General features: G+C 34.0%; 1 protein-coding gene across 2 annotated transcripts; it reads right to left on the bottom strand.

The window, feature by feature from the left end:
• Window positions 1-284: 284 nt before the first annotated feature.
• LOC125679024 (chitin synthase chs-1-like) lies at window positions 285-21,346 on the bottom strand. 2 transcript variants are annotated; one of them, XM_048917909.2, is made up of 17 exons: window positions 21,252-21,346; window positions 20,660-20,940; window positions 19,564-19,951; window positions 18,478-19,472; window positions 18,301-18,397; window positions 17,911-18,080; window positions 17,739-17,818; window positions 17,284-17,392; window positions 6,701-6,863; window positions 6,076-6,289; window positions 5,766-5,966; window positions 5,071-5,468; window positions 4,749-4,913; window positions 3,579-3,841; window positions 3,050-3,228; window positions 2,705-2,886; window positions 285-2,620 (listed from the first exon to the last, which is right to left on the bottom strand). In XM_048917909.2, exons 2-17 carry the CDS (start codon window positions 20,938-20,940, stop codon window positions 1,454-1,456), a joined length of 5,052 nt encoding a protein of 1,683 aa, XP_048773866.2. In that variant the 5' UTR covers window positions 21,252-21,346; the 3' UTR covers window positions 285-1,453. The 2 variants fall into 2 exon arrangements, with proteins under 2 accessions (XP_048773866.2, XP_048773867.2); XM_048917910.2 differs by having other exon boundaries at window positions 17,911-18,077; window positions 21,252-21,320.
• Window positions 21,347-21,607: the final 261 nt, after the last annotated feature.

Below are 21,607 nucleotides of genomic sequence, written 5' to 3'. Positions count from 1 at the left end.
CCCCCCCCCCCCCCCCCGCAACGCGGGAAATACCGTTGTCCGTTCGTGCGTCCTTCCGTCCCACTTCACTTTGTGGATCCAACTCCTCCGAAACCTCTCAGCTGATTTTGTTCATATTTTGTAGGATTGTTAGTCACCATATGTAGTTGATCATATTGCACTGTCATTTTCATTCGACAAATTTTACAGGAGTTATGGGACTTTTGTGCGTCAACTTTTTTGCGGCGGTGGGGGACATCGCTACATGTAGCAATCTTGTTTTTACACGTAATTACTATGTAAGATTATGTAATATGCAAGTTTATTTTCTAGTCATTTAATAAATGACAGATAACACAATGGTATTCTTTCTTACGCTTTCATTTTTAATGTTCAACAAAAACAAACTGCGAATTACCAGAAATGTTCCCTTACATTGTGGATGTCAAATACATCACAGTCCATAGATTCCAAAAATCAGGAAGTACATCTTTTCTTTTTCTTTCTTTGAAATATTAATTTCATATTTTTATGATAATCATTATCTTTTCAAAGGAAAATTTTAAAATAGTACTAGCAATAATGTTTACGTACCTTTAAATTAATCATATATGTCTAGGTTTATTTGATTTGTATATGAATATATTTTATTTATTTTCAATTTCGATTTACAAACATGTCTACAAAGTTTCATTTCTGGAAACAGTCTTACAAATACTGTAACAAATATCGATGATAACTACATGTATTGGCTATTTTAAAGAAAATGGTGGTGAACAACATGCGCAAGATATGTATACTGTACAAAGTTGTAATTTCATAACTTTGTTTCTAGTACATATTTTCTGACGATAAGAAAAATGATCGAGTTGTCAAAAATTGAATAGATATTTACGAAACATAATACAATACACCCTTGAAATAATCAAATTTTTCTACGTGTATTCAAAGATTCCACTGGCATTTGTCTTACATTTGTATCGATAAAACAACATCATGAAAGACTCCATTCCCAGCAACTTTTGAAAGCCGATTTCTTAATATTTGAAATAGCACTCGTTCCCGCGCACATCAATTTTGAAATGATGACAAAACCAAACCATACAGCATTCGTGCATGCAAACAAGAATAGAATTTATCTTTGAAAATACACAAGGGCATGAAATGCGATGATTTATGCCAGCATATGTCGTGAAAAGTAAGCTGGTGTGAAGCGTTCCTGTTTATACCCTCATGTATTTTTTTTAAAATGAAATTCATTTTTAAAATTTACATTTAACTCTCATTTCTGTCGAAATATTCCCAGCCGTTAGAACAATCGTACTATATTTATCAACATTCATACGCACATTCTCCACATTCATGATGACATGACTCTCATTTCAATTGGTAAAGACATCAAAGGTAAAGACATTGGGAATGTAAATATCTTGTAATATCCTGTTGACAATATAAAACTTAGTTAGAAAATTAACTATAAATTGATGGACTCTACATTATCTGCTTGTTTGCTCTCCTGATGTCCTGAAAGGGAACTTTCAGTTTTATCTTCTTCCGTTTTACTATCTTCTTCATTTTCCAAGGAGTTTCCTTCTTGGTCGTTTTCCACTACGACCTCCAGAGTCGTCGACTGTACAGATGTAGCAGGTGTTCTATCATCTTTCTTGTCCTCGTCATGTAATAAAGTTTCATCGTTTTCCTCTAGATGCATTCGTTTTTCCTGAGCCACTGCAGCCTTTGCCACGGAAGCGAAACCAACTTTGCTTGTCCTTCCATTTCGTTCTCCGTTTTCAGCTTCCAGTTGAAGTTTTGTTTTTTCTCTTATTTCATTCCACCGACTCTTAATTTTGTCCTTTTGCTTCAAAGCTGTGGCTCGTCTTTTGATATCTTGAGCTTTACCTTCAGTTTCTGCTATCGTTCTTACAGCTTGTAGTGTCTTCGTATTAAACCGATTTCTGAACACTTTCTGAACATTCGAGATTTTCTCGTCGTTAATGCTAGCATTACTTTCCTCTTGTATCCCCCTAGTACTTGCGTTATCCCCTTCATCTAGAGCGTTGCTTAGCTTCTCTAAATTTTTTGCAAAATTCAAACGTAATTCTTGGGGTTGAGTACTGGTTTTTTCTCGTAATCGTCTTGTGTATTTTTTCCACATCTCTCTGGTTCTATTCCCAGAATGCGTGTAGGAGTCTTCGCTGTAAGAAGTTTCTTGGGAAGCTACAGATATATTGTCATCGTCCTTCTCCGTCTGCAGTGCTTTCACGATTTCCAACCCGTCTTCTACTCCGATAACTTGTGGCTTTTGTTCGTCGGAATTAAATCCATCAAATAGCTTTTTCTTCAAATCAAAATTTGTAGAAGCAGCGATATGGATAAATGTCGACATACGATGCATAAGCATACATATAAATTGTAAAAGCAGCATGATACCAAATATGGCAGTAAATGCAAATGATATCGGTTCGATATATCCTCTTCCGGGTCGTCCTTCTGATACAGTGCAGGGAAGTTTGATGGAAAGGGTTTGATGAGTACTAGAATTGACTTCTGTTAATACGTACACAATCGTCACAAAAAGGGCATTCATCAACAGAAATGCAAGACATACTTTGTTTCTGAGCTCTATAAGACCTTGATGCATCTGTGAAAAAGAAACCATTTTTGTAATTCATGTTGTTTCGGTAAACAAGTGTTGACCAACTGAAGATGACATAATGATACTAACCTGTTTTTGGTGCTCTTTGTCATGATTCAGCGGCTTTAGATACTTTTCTATAAATTCTTGCCAAAATTCTATTTCTTCGTTTTGTAGCAAATCAATGGCACCGTTTTTTAAATCCTCATCATTTATCCAAGACGCATGTTCGTCGTTTTCAGGTTTTATTTCGTCATGAAAAACGGGGTTACCTACAGGTACAAAGTATCTTAAAATAAAACAAATGGTCATATACTACGATGAAAAATACTTGTTTTTACAAACTTGTTCATCTCTGTGGAATCTTCGCATAGCTAAAAAAAAATATATATATCGCAATCTTAATCCTCCAAACATTTCTAAATGACTCCATACTTCTCTCCACTGCTCCGTCAATCAAAGCTTCCTGTTTCGTAAAATGAAGTATTTCTGCAGGCCTTTCTTCCTCTGGTTCCGGATTTTGTGAGTCTTGCTTGATCTGAGCTTCTATGTCATCAAGTCTGTCTAGTAGAATGTTGAATAACCTTTCATCCGATCTCCGGGTTGGGCAACATCTTTAAAAGTGTTAAAAACTTAAGTTAATTCAAACTTTGATCAATTTTATACCTAGGTTATGCAATACATGTATGTACAAGATATTTTAATTAAATACATCATGCACGAAAAGTTATTTTAGCATCTCAAGCACGTTAAATATCTTCTTTGGGCATCAACATCAACTTTCTCTAACTGCATAACTTTTTCTCTGTTGAACGATATTAGGGGGAATGAGACCAAGACGAGCATAGTTTAATATAGAATCTGTAGAAAACCACATTATTGTGATACTAGTGAAAATGTTTCGAGGAGGACGTTAAACAATATAAAACCAAGCCATTACAACATATTTTCTCAATTACTGTACCTTATGAAATTTCCACAGGAAAAAAGATAATCTGATTTTCTATCATTGGTACCAAACCCAAGAGATTCCAAAATTCTTTGAGATTTGTTTTTATCAGGCTCCTTGTTGACCGATTTTGCTGTTTGTTGTGGTTCTATTTCCTTTGTTTCCCGTGTTCCCCAAGACACCACGTGCAGGTTACCGAGCGAATAGATCATCAGCAACATGGACATCGATGGAATGGAGAGGAAGTAAAGGAAACCATGGAGGACACAAAAGAATTCCTGCAGATAAAAATCAGTTCTATTGTTGTTCTGGTGCAAGTCTGCAATTATTTAAAACGCATCTCTTTTTGCGTATTTACAACAAAATCACTGCCTGTGGTGTGCGAATCGTAATCATTGCTACAAACATGTTCATTATAATTGGCGTATGATTTAGAATATTTCACAAATTTCAAGTGCTTAAAATCCATATCAATTTTGATGTTGCATTAGAAATTAACTCGTATAGCGTAAACAAAAGTTGTTTTGAACATAAGTTAACGCAGCGCAAGTAATTTGTATTTATTAGTGTTTATTCCTACACTTACAGTTTTGTCTTTTTGCATTAAATCATAGGGAATGAATTTAATCCTTATAGTTTTGTATAAACCGTTTATGAAATATAACCTGCCCCAAGTTAGGTAATACTGTAGAACATAGGTAAAATAAAATTAGCTGTAGATTTGATCATGAGCCTCCCATGACCATGATTTCAACAAAACTCAAGCGACACCACATAGGAATGTTTGCATTTTAATAGGTCACATTACACCAGACACTTTGAAAAAGATTTTTCCCATAAGCTATTTCATGACCCCAAGGATCATCATTTGAAGAAAAATGTATTCTATATGGGGAAGTTTTCATGTTAAATATGACCTTTCTGGTTCAGTAATTCCTGAAAAATTGAATGTTTAAACACTCCAGTCTATTTTCACGTTTACCCAATTACCTCTCCTTTCAATTAAGTATGACCCTTTATTTTAAGAAACTTAAACACCCCCCACCCCCTATTGTGGTTCTGGAAAAGTCGAAGATATGAAAATTGATGACATTGACGACAGATGCCGAATAAAGCCCACATGGGCGTAGGACTAATCTAATATTGAACAGGACTTCAGCATGGAAATATCATTCGTCATATTACCTGAGGGTGAATAACGGCCGAGACAAAGAAAACTCCAACAACAAACACGAGAAACAAGGTAGTGACGGAACAGAACCCGGCTGTGACAGCCTCCACCATAAGTCCCACCAACACCACCATCATCAGCAAGGAGTAGAAAGTCGAGACAACAGCAGCATAGGCCAACTATCGAAAAAAAAAATCACTGGAGATAAAATTCCCACAAAGCACTGTAGATCAAATCCCCATAAAATTTCCGAAAAGGATTGGGGAGCAAATTCCTGTAAAGGCTAGGTTGTCTAGTTATTGAAAGTACGAGTTTTTCAGAACTGAAGATAATTACTTGAGTTTCTGATTTAGCAATAAAGCACAGTATAACCATTCCCATCACAGGCGCAAGATTGATGATCATCCCAGCAGACGGCGGAATAGCAGGAAACGCCATGCTTATAGCCCCGAGAATCATCAGGAAAATTGTCCCCGGGGTCAAAATGGAGCAGGCCATTAAAAACATCTGGTATAATATATACAGCATGGATATGTCCTCGTTGTTCCTTGTTACATTTCTCCAGTCCATCAAAAGATCCAGTATATTGGCCATTGTTGATGGAGACCATCTCCTTCTCTGATTATAGAATTCATAGAAACCTTCTGGGGCATACGTCAGCGCATCGCTAGCAGCTACATACTCCACTTTGTATCCTTGCTGTAGTAGTAGAGTACACAGCCATCGGTCTTCACCTGAAATTCCAATTTTCAGCTTAACGTACATAAAATACTCTTCGCCTGTAACTTGATTGGAGATGAGTGTGATGCATTCGAATCTCACCCGGTATCTAAATAACAATGAACTGTATCATATCTATATTCCCAATGCTTTTGCTTCTGATATCTTTAGAAGGTAGCCATTTCCTCATGAATGTGCTCTAGTTGTGAACAACGCGCATATGAATCTTGAGATATATTCTATTTTGTTTAATCATATGCTTTAAATATATTATTTAACGGATAAGGGGGGGGGGATTTGATAATCCGTACCTTGATCATACTGTACATAGTGATGTGGTTCCGTGGGACAGGTAGTGTATCGTGCCATCACGTTGTCGTCCATAAGGGCAGAGCCACGGAACAGACTAAAACATCCTGGACTACACAGCACGCATCCTAACACGTTCTCGGCTGCCTTTTGTAGCCAGTGACTTACAGCATACTCAAATTTCTGGTACCATACCATCGGACCTATTCAGGAACAACGAACACAAGTTGATAATCAAATAACTGCAACTTTCAAGACTTAACGATGACAACTGCTTTCATGCAATGTAACATGCAAACATTATGTAGCTACCTGCTCCTATCGGATGAATTCGTCCACAAGCAGCACCAACATTTGGGTTCTTCCGCATTCTATCCACCAGGAGCTGAACAGCCTTTGGCTGGAAATCAACATCACCGTCCAATGCCAAAAGGAAGGTATTCGCTGCAATTGTTCGTTTTTGCGTTCTCGATTTTTGGGGCATGTTCATCAATTTATAGGCCATGAAATAGTACATATACATCACCTGTCAAACAGTAAATACTTTAAACCTATTTGAAGGAAATGCTAAAATATTCTTTAGAAGACGATTTGAAGAGAGCTAAATATATCATCAAATAATCTGGTATACCTTTCGCAATTTCAAAAATCAACTACGTTTCTTGTGACAGCCATTACTACACAATATTTTTTAAATTGATAGAGTTTTACCAAGATGTCTTAAAACTTATTCCTTAAAACAAGGTGATATACATGTATTTAACAAATCACAGCTTCAGAATTTTCTGTCAAGTGTGCATGTCTACATTTCTCTATTTTCTTTTTACATGAGAGCTTCAAAAATATTTTCTTTTTCGCGTAGCAGTTGCAGCTGATGTCAAAAGGCATACGCTACAAACACTATTTCCGATAAAGTTGCCTTAGTGAGAGAACTTACTTGACTCCATCTCTTTCTATGACGTATCTTGGTTTTATCCTTTAGATGAGCGGTCAGGCTATTTCCTCCTGGAAGTTTCCATTGCAGACGCCCTCCATAGGGAGTGTTTGTTCGAACTGGTGGGGGGATGGACTTGTATCTTCCATATGCCGAGTATATAGATCTTTAAATATGAAGGAAATACGTTCTATGATGCTTCTCAATATTCTGATCAAAAATTGAAGATGATCAGAACTTCATTTGCTCTGATAAGAAGACATGTTTGACGATTTATAAGCCATAGAATCTAAGATTAATAGAATCCTTCATTAGTACGAATATGGGATAGGGAAATTTCACCGAGGGGGCAAGATTCGCAGTCTTGTTCCAGAGGTGGAATTTCCCTATTCCACACGAATAAAAAATGAAGGATCATTTTTCTCACAGTTTAGTGCATGAATACGCCGGCAAAACAACTTGTTTACACGTGGGAGTGAGACAGATAAGTGAATCTGCTCAGTAAGTTTATCATACGCAGTTTCATCACCCAATTTCGACTGATACACAAACTAAGTAAATGATAAGTATTCAAGAAGTAATTAAATACTTAGAATTCTTATTATATCACGTTATTTTGTTGCTCCTAGGTATCATATCCAGGACATTGCTTGGAAATATAACATTGTATTTAAGTTTCCACTTTAGTAAAACATTTCTTTTGACAGTATTTTACATTTCCTACATCAATCGGTTTTTATACATTTTATCGTCTTTCTCACTGACTGTGGTACCACTCTGTCCCACCTAAGGATTCAAAGTTCCACTAAATGCACCTCCTACACAGGAGAGCTCTTATCTCGAAACTGGCGTATTCAAGAGATTCGAGGAAATTCAAAATTATCAAAACCCTCATTTCAATTTCAGTGCATAAACTAATTAGACAGCCAGAAAGAGCATAGACGAAAATGGTTTACACTACAAATGTAAACCAAAATAAACCAAGGTTGTCAACCGGAAAGCTATATCAAAATGAAATTTAAAGAAAACAATACAAAATATTTTACTTCTCCGTGTAACGTAAATCATAGAAAATATATGACGTCACAACACAATGACGTCGTAGCAGTGTGAGACTAATAGAATCCTTCATTAGTACGACTTTTCAATTTTCATACTGATGACATGTATGGAGCGCCAAATTAACATAAACTCAAGTAATTAAAGATATCTTCAATTATTTGAAGATATCATCAATTCATTTGATGCGAGCAACAATTTAATTAAAGATCTCTTCAAATAATTGATGAATGATATCTTCAATTCTGAATTATTGCGCGCATGAATTGAATTGATGATAGCATTTAAAATTCTTCAGCTGAATTGATGTGCGCTTTAAGTTAATTAATTGTCTCTTTAAATGAATTAATGATATCAACAATTGAATTAATGCGCTACAATTCAATTGAAGAGAGCAATGATATAAAGCGCGCATTAAATCAATTGATGAGAGCAATAATTGAATTGATGCGCGCATTGATTCATTTGATGAGAGCAATAGTTGATTTATTTTACGAATTATTACGTTTAAGACGTAACTGCAAATGAATCTCGTATGTGGATCGACGCCATGAAAGGATGTTGCCATGTGTACACAAATGTAACTATGACGTCACAGTCGTACGTTACAATATGAAACGCGAGCTTTCAAATGCATCTAAGATATCATACATATCTAAGGTATTCTACCACTATCAATTTCCACTTATATGTTTATACCGAGCGAAGCTCGGACGGGCCGAAGGCCCGTCCGCGAAGCAAGGCTCTAAAGGTAACACGTATGTAAAAGAAAAAAGTCAAAATCAGCAAAAGAAAAAGAGATAATCTCTATATACGTTCACTGAAATTTTCGTGATCCATATGGGCGCCGCCATTTATTTTTTCATTACCCGCTTCAACAGTTATTCGTGTTTTATTTTGAATGCCAATAATAGAAGACTCTGACGTGCAATTCTAATTTAAACACTCAGTTTGTTCAAAGTGAATAGTATAATTATCATTGTAACAGGTTTTAGTACATAAATACATATAAAACCGTAATACGACTAAATAGATGAACGAGTTCATGAGTTTCTTTGAATAAGAATATACGATAAAATTACCGTTTCTTTTTTACCATTTTGAATTCATTGGTGAATTTTGTTTAGTTTTAACGGCCTTTTTCATTGCATACGGAATGTATTATTGTTGTTTATAATTGTTTGCTTTGAAAAAGAGAAAAAAGTCGAGGCTAAATGTGACGTCACGATGCACAGTTTACGTCGCCTTGCGTTTTATTTCCCGCGTTCAATGAATAGGCGGATCCCGTAAAACTATTGTCCCCATATAAACCCCTTTAATACTTAAATGTTACTGGGTGTTTAGCGTAAGGAAAATTTCATTCAAAATATATATTTTTAAATGAATCATAATCTACCGTACTTAAAGGAATTATGATTACTACTTGGGACACTCCAATGACCATTACATTCTTCGCTCGGTCCAACGGTCACACCGTATACATATTTTATTATATACCCATCAATGTACCGTTCTTTGATACTGTGGATTTCACAGCGTATGATCCGGTTTTCTGGATCACCACACTGTGGTTTTCGGATTCCGTATCAGTATCTTCTGAAATTGATGCCGTCACAATGCAACAACGCAACGTTATTTGTGGAAAATATTGACCGCGTCATAAAACAAAACTGCGTACACAAAATATAATTTCATGGTATGTCTGTGTTTTTGATAATTTGGATTACATTTATTATCTTATAAATGTGGATTTAAAATGCATAAAGGGGTATATAATAAATTCATCATTACTACAGTAATTCGCGTCTCGTGTGATCTGATGATCCGCGCCTGTCAACTCGACGTGATCCGACTCTTCGGATCAAGTTACTGTAGTAATAATATATATGTATTCGAGTGAATAAGACGCTAATAATACCAAAACTGAATCTGTGGTAAAAATCTAAACAATACATTATATAGGGATTCGGTTCTGGCCTTCTAACCTCATCCACAGGCGCGCTTCCGGCGAATAACTGCATCAATTTGATGCAATTCTTGCGCCGATCCACGTCCGAGTCTTCTTACCGGTTACGGAAAAGGACGAGCGCTTGATCCGATTGGTAGCAGACGTGAAGCAAACACCTTAATCACTATGCTATATCTCGACCGTAACAATTGGGCAAATATATGAGAAATAGCTGAATAAGAAAACAAAAGCTGTATGCAGCCGTCGTTCACACTAATTTCAAGATACGTTGTATTTTATGAAATATTGTATGTTTAATCATATACATATTAAAATCTTGTATTACACACATTAGAACAAAAGTGCTTACCATCTATCCTTATGTGTTTAGTAAACCAGAAGTGATGAAAGAATTAGATAGGTAACATGAGGTATGGGTTCAAGCTGACAAAGCTTGGGACAACATTCTCTTGGTTTGTAAGGCTCATTATCATAACTGTATTTCAAACGCACATCGATTTCATTCACCAGTAATCCACACATTATGCTCCCAATTCCAAAATTTTCCAAACACGAAATTGTTAAAAAAAATATTCATATCCCAGTCAATAGAATTTTTTTTTTTTTTTTTTTTTTTTTTTTTTTTGTAAGTAAGTAAGTAAGTAATTTTATTCATTATAATGGCATGTGTACATATATTCATACATCCAATTTCATCACAATATACAAATCAATAAACACCCGGCCCGTCGGGCCTATATACCACTTTAAACGTTGATATAATAATATATAATGCAAATAATTGCGCATAATAACATTTTCTATAATTATATATACATACATGTGTATACATGTATAATAAGTAGATAATGTATAAATAGCTCAGTTGTTGATTTTTCCAAATGTAATAGATTGTCTAAGAGAAAAGGAGGAGTACAAGTATTTTGCTAATTGTCTTGGGTAGTTTGTAATTAACATTCGAAGAACCTCTACATCTGACATTGACATTTGATTAAATCCCGTGTTTTCAAAAAAAGTTTGTTTGTTTTTTTGTTTTTTTTAATTACATACGTATATATACATAAACACACACATACACACACACACACACACACACACACACACACACACACACACACACACATATATATATATATATATATATATCCAATAATAAAAGTCAAGAAACACAAAACTCGAATAACATTTCACTGTTAGCGCTTTCGGCTTTAATGCCTCTTCAGACAGTTATAAAATTTTATATTACATTTTATAACTGTCTGAAGAGGCATTAAAGCCGAAAGCGCTAACAGTGAAATGTTATTCGAGTTTTGTGTTTCTTGACTTTTATTATTGGATGTATTTACTGTATCAAATACCGAATTCTTTATTTACAAACTATATATATATATATATATATATATATATATATATATATATATACACATATACACACGCATACATATATATACACACACATATTATATATTTAAATCATACACTATATTACTTTTAAGAAAATTAATATAAAAGACATATAGATATACATTCATATACATAAATTCGATATTTATAATACAAATATATATAAATATGGTAGAGATATTTTTCAATAAGCCATGCTGCCTGAGGGGAACAGCCTTAAACACACAATGTCCATATTTTCCCCTTCAGGCAGCTTCACTGAAGGACAGACTCCTTCAGATCGTCTGACTATTTTTTATTATTATCATCACAAAGTCATAGAAATATCATAAAACCATTTATAATTGAAGTTGAAATTCAATGTTTTATAAGTCTCATATTGGTACATTAAGTTTGTTTTTACAAAATAGGAAATGTCATTAATATTTTCTTCTTTATTTTCATATCTTAACTTCATCTTTATTTTATATATGTAATAAGCTGTATATGATAATAAATGATTTATTGAAGTGGTAGTTTTATTTTCTTCATGAAAAAATCCTAATGCAACATGTTACCATTTTAAATTAAATTTCAAATGATTTTCTAATTTCTTCCATATTAATTGTACGTTACTACACTCAAAGATTAAATGTTTTGTGTCTTCGAGTGTTTGGCAATACGGGCATTGATTGGATACATTTTTATTCCATTTGTGAACAGATTTATTATTATTAAGTAGATTTTGTAGGAGTTTGTAATTAAATTCTGCTAATTGCTTGTCTTTGATTTTAGTGATTTTTGACTGATAAATATCTGTTTTGTTTTCTTCAAAATTGAAATTGAAGCTTTTTGCCCAAAATCTCTCACAGTAGGGTTTAATAAAGATTTTATTGATAAATATATCATATATTGTTTTGCTATTTATCAAGTTTAGGTGTATTCTTCTCTTGTTTTCTAATAAAATGTTACTTTGTTTTCTTATATTTATATAGACTCCTTTTGAAGTATCGTGATATTTTTGGACAGGTTTAATAACCTTTTTCAGTGTGTTATATTCGCAAATCCAGTTAGACTTGTTGACAAGAATATTAGAAAAATAATTGATATCATGAAAATTTCCGTTTTCATCAAACAGGTCTTTAATGTATAAAATTCCACTTTTTATCCAATCTGTGTAAAAAAAGAAGTTTACCATTAAATCGAGTCAAATTGTTTAACCATATAGTTTGCGATAATACTTCAACGTCAGTCATCTCTTTTATTTTATGTGATTTATGTTTGCATTCATTCAATGTACTGAGTACTTCGCAGTAAAATATTGGTAATGATTTGAAAATTTGCTTTATTTAATCAGTACTGGTTGTATTTGTCATTATGAGATATTCGGGTGTAACGAATCTTTTAAGAATACACGAATTAAAGAAAGATTTTAAAGATGATTGTTTTTCATTGAAAATTCTTGTTACCCAAGCAGCCTTGAGTGCTTTTAATTTACAATCAATATCAACAATACCTATTCCTCCTTCATCTTGTTTTCCAATTAAAGTATATCTTTTTATCCTTTCTCTTTTGCCCCATAAGAAATTGAAGATTGTTTTCTTTATTTTTTTTATGGATTCTTTTCTTGGATATTGCAATATAGTTGCACTATAGTATAATTGTGTTAATGCTAAAGTATTTATTACGGTACATTTTCCATATGAGGTTAATTTTCTTGTATTCCACATTGTACGTCTTTTTTCTAGTTTATTAATTTTTTCCGTCCAGTTTTTATTGTAACATTGATTAGCATCATGACCTATATATATCCCTAAGCATTTAACAGGTGCATTGGTGATATTGATATCATATAATTTATCATATCTGTTTTTCAAAGGACCTAATAGTATTCCTTCAGATTTATTTTTATTGAGTTGCATTCCTGATACCTGACCAAAGTGTTCAATTATTTTAATGACTTTTTCTATAGATCTGATATCCTGTAAAAAAAAAAAAAAAAGTGATGTGTCGTCTGCATGCTGAAGTATTTTTATTTCATTAGTCATAAGGTCATTACTAAAGCCTTTAACTTCAGGTGAATTGTGAATTTTTTTCGACATTATTTCTACGATAAATAAAAAAAGCAATGCTGAGATTGGACATCCTTGTCGAATGCCTTTGGTCATTTTACAGGTCCTAGACATCCATCCATTATTTTTTATGCGATATACAGGATTTGTATATAAAATTTTTATCCATTTTATGAATTGCTCTCCAAAATTAAATTTATTAAGGGTGTTGAACATGAAGTTCCATTCTACAGAATCGAAAGCTTTTTGAAAATCAAGAAGTAAAATTGCTCCTTCTTTTTGTTTTGTTTCACAGTATTCAAATATATCAAGTAAAACTCTTGCATTTTCACCGATATATCTACCTTTAATGTATGCGGATTGGTCTTTACTTATTAGTTTATCTATAACTTTTTGTAATCTTATAGCGAAAATTTGTGCTAAAATTTTATAATCACAATTTGTAAGACTAATTGGTCTATAATTTCGAAGATCATTTTTCTCTCCCTTTTTATGTATCAGAGAAATAATTGAGAATTTTTGAGAAAAAGTCATTTCCTCTTTTTCAAATGTTGTAATTAGTGATTTATAAAAGTAATTTTTAATGTCATTCCAAAATATTTTATAGAATTCGATAGGTATTCCATCAGACCCGGGGGATTTGTTGTTTTTCATCTGTTTTATAGCTTGTGCACATTCCGAAACCGTTGGAAGATTATCACATATATCTTTTTCTTGATTGGTTAGTTGAGGACATTCACAATCCTCTAAATATTTTTTTATATTTTCATCTGGGACATGATTTGTTGAATACAAGTTTTCATAAAAATTGCAAAGTGAATTCATTATATCTTCAGTTTTATTTATCATTTTATTATCTTCTTTAATTTCGTGTATTGTATTGGCAGATTGTTTTTTCTTTCTAGTCTTAAAAAGTAGGATGTGTTCCTTTCTCCATTTTCTATCCAATTTGCTTTTGATCTAATAAATGCACCTTTAGTTGTTTTCGAATAGATTTCATCTAATTCGACTTCAAGAGATTTTTTTCTATTCATATCTATTAAATGATGCGGTGACAGTTCAATTTTTTCTATTTCCTTTTCTAACACTGTAATTCTTTGTTTTCTATTTAGGCTTTTTTGTTTTGAAAAATTTACCGAAAATTCTTTGATAATAGATTTCACCTTTTCCCATCTTGTTTGACTATCAATTATATTTTCTAAATCTTCTTGTTTATCTTTTAACAGTTGTTTTAACTCGGTAGTGTAGTTTACATCTGTTAATAGCGAGGTATTTAATTTCCAAAAACCTTTACCCCTGTTTTCTTTATTCATTGAAAGGTTTAATCTAATTGATAAATGATCCGAGCTTCTATTACCTTGCGTATTTGGAGGTTTTCTAAGAAAGACATTTGACATATCTAACTCAAAATTTTCAGACATGAATATAAAGTCTATTCTACTTTTAGGTATTCCATTTCCGTCACACCACGTGAATCCTTCTCTTTCTTTATGTTTCATTTTCCATGTATCGACTAAGTTTAAATATGATAGCAGATCTTCTAAATGTTTTGAGCTTTTATCTTTATATGTTGATTGTGATTGATGTCTATCCTGTTTATTAAGAATCGTATTAAAATCTCCTGCAAGTATAGTATTGTTTTCATTCATTGCTAGCTTAAAAATCCACGTTTTTAATTTTTTGAAAAATTCTATTCTACTTTTATCATCATTGGGTGCATAAACATTTACGAGTGTGATAATTAGATCATTGACTTTAATATTAATCAAAAGTTTACGACCATCAACAGATCTGTGTATATTTATGATGTCAAAATTAAGCTTTTTATGAAAAACAATGGATACTCCTCTGCTATGAGCAGAGTCAGTATTAGAGTGTATGGATGTACCAAACCATCTTGAGTCATACTTAAAATTATTTTTTTCGCAAAAATGTGTTTCTTGTAGAAAAATCACATCAATATTTTTATCATTAAACCATTGATATAATGTATTTCTTTTCTCATAACCATTTAAACCCCTTACATTCAGGGTAATACACTTCAAATGTTCCATAGCGAAAATAGCAAACAAAAATCGTGTCAGGTATAAACAAACATGAGAGACTGTTATAATAATTATTTGACTGAAGCCGGGCGAGGTAACCCAGATTTGGATTTGTTTTTCGATTTTTTCTTAACTTCTGTGGCTACCCGTCCAAGTATCTGTCCTAGTACATTTTTTCCAGGCCAGGTTGAGGTTTTTGTGTGCATGGATTGATCATAGTTGATAGAATTAATAAATATGAATTACCTATACTGGATTCCAAAACTACATAAAACCCATTACAAACAGAAATACATTGCACGATCCAGCAAATATTTTATCAAATCCCTATCTGTACTCTTCACAAAAACATTCGCCGTTGTGAGGGAGACACTTCAGACGTACGTATCGTATCACAACATATAGTATTCTTTATAAGATAATGAGATTAACGGCAAAATAACAACTCAACTTTATGACAGCGGGATGATTTCAGCTTCTCCAGCGTCAACTTCACATATCTATGTAGCAATATTCCATTATCACCTGCATATGGTGTTTATATCTCTCAACTGATTCGATACGCAAGAGCTAGTTGTGCGTGTGATCAGTTTTTAAATAGAGGCAGGCTACTGACAAACAAGTTTATGGTGAAGGGGTTTCAACAGTCTCGTTTAAAATCAGCATTTCGCAAATCCTATGCTCGTTATAACAATCTAGTTTGCCAATACAACCTATCATTGGGCCAAATGCTATCTGACTTGTTTTATACCGATTGTTAGGCCGTTCTTGGCGCGCTGATTTTGACTACGGATAACTCCGTTTACCTGATCACGATATAGTGCTCACGGTGGGTGTGACCGATTGACAGTAGATTCTTTCTCCTCTTGATCCCACCTCTAGTATATCCAGGGGTCCGTGTTTGCCCAACTCTCTATTTTATATTGCTTATAGGAGTTATGAGATTGATCACTGTTCATTATCTTCGCCTTTCATCGATCAATGGGTGGTTATTCCCCTTTTTAAAGTAGTATTAATTAATAAGAATGTGTGATGAAATAAACCCATGTATAGAAGGACAAAGGCCCCACCTTCCAATTTAAAATTTTGAAGCTTATGCAAAGATATCATTTTATTTTTTATACCTGATCAAGAATTTTAAACCATTGTGATGTAAATTTATCCTTCGGCTGCAACCTCTGCCCTTCGCAAAACGATTCTACTTGCACATTTTAGGCAATATTGATTTTAAAGATCAACCTCAGTGTGTTTTTTTTTTTTAACTCAGACCGAATATCAAACCGAGCCTTTTCTCCGAATTTATTGAGTATGATATTTATGTATGTATATATATATATATGAGCTGATCAGCTCTTTGGACGAATAAGGCATGTCCTAATTCGCTCCACTTTTAACATTGATTGGCAAGCCTAAAGACCAAAAACATGTAGTCTGCGTTGTAAATACGTTTGTAGATTAGTGTAGTTGTAGTGCTAGATATATTTATATGTAGTTTTTGCTATTATGCTCTGTTGATATTGACCACATTATGTAATTGTTTTCGTTTGTCCTGAAGAAGGGACGGGTCGTCCCGAAAATTTGACAATCTCGTTGTTCGAGTCGTTGGTCATTTTAGTGGTTTGTATATATATATATATATATATATATATATATATATATATATATATATATAAAGCACAAACAAACAATTATAACACCCAACCTTACGTTTACCCCTAGGATCTAAACGATACATGTGAAAATCAATTAATTAATATATAAAGCACTAAATAATCACAACTAGGTACTGAAAATTTTCGCCCCAGCCCGGGATCGAACCAGCGACGTACCTAGTTGTGATTATTTAGTGCTTTATATATATATATATATATATATATATATATATATATGTATGTATGTATGTGTGTATGTGTGTGTGTGTGTGTGTGTGTGTGTGTGTATAGATTCCTACCACCAAAGGATTGAAGCTGTTATAACGTGCCATGAGTGATATGGGGCAAGACTCTTTGATAGAGTAACTACGATGATTGCACTAGTTATGGAACAAATTTTACGCACCTTGCTGCAATGTCTATGGATTCGAGGAGTTGTTTGACGTAGGTGTTGACGTTGTATCTCCCTTTGCTGTCCATCCTCGATTCAAATGCGTCATCAAAGAAAATATGCGCTGAAAGTATAAACTGGAAATTTTAGAGTCCTTAAAAATTATGCACAAACCCAACCAATTACGTGTTACTCAGCTAGCTTGTGAATCGATGGTCTTGTAGGTAAATAATGTATAAGCTCTAACTGAATAGAAATTGTCTCTCGCATAGACGAAGAATTCCCTCATTTCCCTGATCAGCTGAACTATACATCTCCTGATTACCAGTATAAAGAACTAGCATCCGTTTGCTTCACGGTATGCAGTGTAGGTATGGAAAAGGGTGTCAAGGAACTTTATGCAGTGAATTTCGAAATTCACACCCTTATGTTAATTTTATGTGCAGTCCATCATTTGAGAACTTTCTTACCTTGAAATTCATAGTAATCTGGGTCCTTTATTCCTAACCCACTTTGTAGGTGTTGCCTCGTACACTGATCAATGTCTTGTCTGTAATTAAAATTTATATTTAAACATTCTATTGATACCTCTTTCGTTTAAAATCCATTATAACACCATTTTGATGTTTTCTAAGGAGGTACCTAAATATGGACTTGAGTATCTGTACCATTTCCTTCTCCGATTCATGCCACATTGTAGCACACATGTAAATCATTGGTGTATCATTCTCTCTGTATGTAGACCACTGATCCTTTTCTTGTGAAGTATCATTACTAGTGTCAGGAATTGGGACTTTCTCGTTTTCTTTCTTCTTTTCAAATATAAGTTTCCCCATTACTTTTGCCATATTTATGTACTTTATATTATTTTTTGAACGAAAGTTTACCGATATTCAAAATCTTTGAACTATCTGCGGTATCCATCCTCATCAAAATCACAATGTTAATCTACTCAGAGATATTTAGAATGGCTTAGTTGTTTGTGAATGAAAATAAAGTACATTGTTGCAATTAACATGAAATGATACGTACAAGTTTAGATTGTTTTATTTCTTTATCCATCCTTCTTCGATTTAGAAACAAAGACTGGTCTAAAAATGCACCGCTATACAAAGCACGAACGAATAAGCTGAAAATGATAATAACGACAATAAGAACAAAGATAATGATAAACAACCAAAAATAAAAGACTGTAATGTTGTAACTTACCGATCTGTTGTGATCAATCGTTCCTCGTTTGGTGACCAGATATGGTTAGAAATCAGTAGGAAGGAGAGAAACCCCAGAAACCCGGCTAACAGTGCGGGCCAGTAATTCTCCGCATAGTCAAACAGGAGAGAGGGATCGGCATTTTCATTGAACCAGTGGGGTAGAGGGAAAATAACGCAATTTTCAGTTCCAACGTTCAGACGTTTCGAGTTGGAGTATATTCCAAAAAATATACCAAGAACAGCCGGTGTGGAAATAATGATTGGCAATGCAAAACAGAGCTTCTGTGCCATAATCTTACTTGCTATTTTTACACATTTATAACAAATAATGTTGGATAAAACATTTACCATCGAAATGATAAATGGTAAATATGATACGCAATCTTTTCCATACTGTCCATCGACGGTAAAGTTTGTAGAATCTGTGAGATTAAATTCGGCTTTGCCCACGGAATGAAAGAAAAATGTTTTGATACAGGCGGTTCCATTTTCACATCCAGCACCAATCAGAAGACTTGGCATTATTACGATTGTCAGTATAATCTTCCATAAATTAGAAATGATTCCAATTCTCACCCTCTCCTTTTTCATATTTTTCTTTAGGTTGGACAACGAAAACATCGAAGAAGATTCTGACTGTGATACAAAATTTTCCCACCATGAAAATGAAACCAAAATCGACGACAGAATTGCCAATGCCATCAGCAGGACAGAATTTGATGTTTTCGAACAAAAGACATAATAGCTCCACAAACCTATAGAACCTATCTGACAAAGAACGGCGAATGTACTCACAATACGAGCACCATAAAAGTGATTGGAAGAACTTGCATTGTCTTTTCGCTCTCCAGATGGGAAAATGACCTTAAGAATTCCTGGAACCAAAGATATACTGAAACAAACAACACACGCGGTCAGAGGATCGAAACTCGGTAACACCACCAGAGTAAAAATACACAATCCAATGGAATGCAGCGATTCTAGACAAACTACCTGCAAAAAATATTAATATCATAAAATTGAAAATAGAAAAATTTCAGAAATTAAATATGTCAAGTCACCTTACAATGAAATGAACGTATACCGCTAAGAGAGTACGCCACTGCATAGGCCAGGTTTTTCTAAAAAGCAGAACCCAGGTGTACTTGAATACTGTGAACAGGTATGGTGCCGATATTGCGATTAGAACTCCCCAGATCCACCTAACATCAGTGTATATCCAGGATCTGCCTGTGTAGGACAGAGTTCCTCCTAAAGTTTTCAGTCTATTCTTAGTAGACGGAGGGAAGATATTGGCTGTCATTGTAAGAAATGTCAATTTTGAAATCATAGACGTCACACAGACGATGATGAATAGAAGAATACAGAACGTCGTCCTGGTGATGAGGAAGCAGGCGTTCCAACACGCCAAACCTGAACCGGAAACATTGTCCTCAGAACTCACTTGAAACACATCCCATTTGGCTGTTGATCTACAAAAGATGAAAAATGTTGCTTTTGGACAATAATTGTGAGTACACTTTGCTTAAAAACCAATAACTGTTATGTTACATGTATTTAACGACAATATCCTCAAATCATGATTTCAGCAGTCATAAATCATCATAACATTTATCCATACACTTTTTAGATATACATACATATACATTGTATACATTTAGTCATAGCTAAACTCGATAATCGAACAAGAATGAGTGCAGGTATATATAGTAGATGAGAACGTAGCAAGATTTAAATGCAATGAATTCAATCTTATTCATCACATATAGTGTATTAATTTCAACTGCACGCATTCATGAGGAAAAGCCTATTATTACAATTATACCGATATCAAAGGCAAAGACTTTGGAACTAAATACATTGATGTGTATAATATTCATTCACAGCTGCTTCATGTTTCATACCAATTGAGATCGTTTTTACATACTAATTTTGACTACCGATTACTCCGTTTACCCAATCGAGATATAGGGCTCAGGGCAGGTGTAACCGGTCAACAGTTGATGGCTACCGCACCTAGGCACCTGATCCCACCTCTGGTATGTCCAGATTTTCCCTACTCTAAATTTTGTATTCTTTATAGGAATTATGAGATTGATCACTGTTCGTTATCTTCACATTCTCACGATTATGAGCGTAAATTATGTGTATAGCCATAAGTATAAATTTGAATAGCTAACCTGACTGGAACATGAGGGTTCTCTGATGAGTAATATCTTGGTACGTTCGTACTCTGATATGGGACTTTTTGACTTGTCTCGTCCCTATCGTCATTCCCGTCAGAGGAATCGCTATCTCTGGAGTTAGAACACGAACCTATGGAATCGCATGTATCATCTTCAAATGCCGGGTTTCTATGTCCGCCAATATCCATTTCAGAACCCAACGAATTTAGAGATCTCGATATTCTGTTCCCTGCAGGTCGAAACACTTGTCCACCAGGATATGTGGGTAGTTCCATCTAACAAGATGAATCAAGATGTCAGATATTTATATTTTGTTATCCCCATATAGCCTGCAAAAACGTTCTGATGTCGTTAGTTACATGTATACGCTATTGCTTTGTCGTCCAATATTTTTAGGATATCTAAACTGTTTAGTTATCCACATTTAACAATATTGACATTATGTTAAAATAAATAATGATCACTCATACAAATTACATGAAGTGGAATACATAATACTACAGCTAAAACACTGTAAACCACGTATGTATGTTACAAATTATTTCTATGAAATTAGTGTCATCATGGGAAATACAAATATACTAACCCTGTTGAAACGTTTGTAAGGTCCGGTGTAACAAGGTTTAAGCAAGTCAAATTGGTTGATAAAACTGACAGCGGGAAGTACAGGTGATGTGGATGTGTTTTAAAATGATTAGGAAGAAATCACACGTGGACTTTGTCACTGATTATACTGTAGCTACCTAAATTCTTACTGTACACATTTTCAGTGGTAAATCCCCCACTTACCACTATCAATACTCGTGCTGTGATTGCATTCTTTCTCATATCTTATAGTAATCTACTGTAATCTATGTAAAAGTTATCTATTTAACTCCAATATCATCTAATAAAACAGAGGGGAAAATGTGTGTGGTAATTATTTGAGTGAGCGAAATGAAC

This window comes from Ostrea edulis, chromosome 2, assembly GCF_947568905.1.
Source record: "Ostrea edulis chromosome 2, xbOstEdul1.1, whole genome shotgun sequence".
NCBI lineage: Eukaryota > Metazoa > Mollusca > Bivalvia > Ostreida > Ostreidae > Ostrea > Ostrea edulis.
The sequence above is the reverse complement of the archived record's forward strand: the minus strand, read 5'-3'. Positions and strand labels throughout refer to the sequence as shown.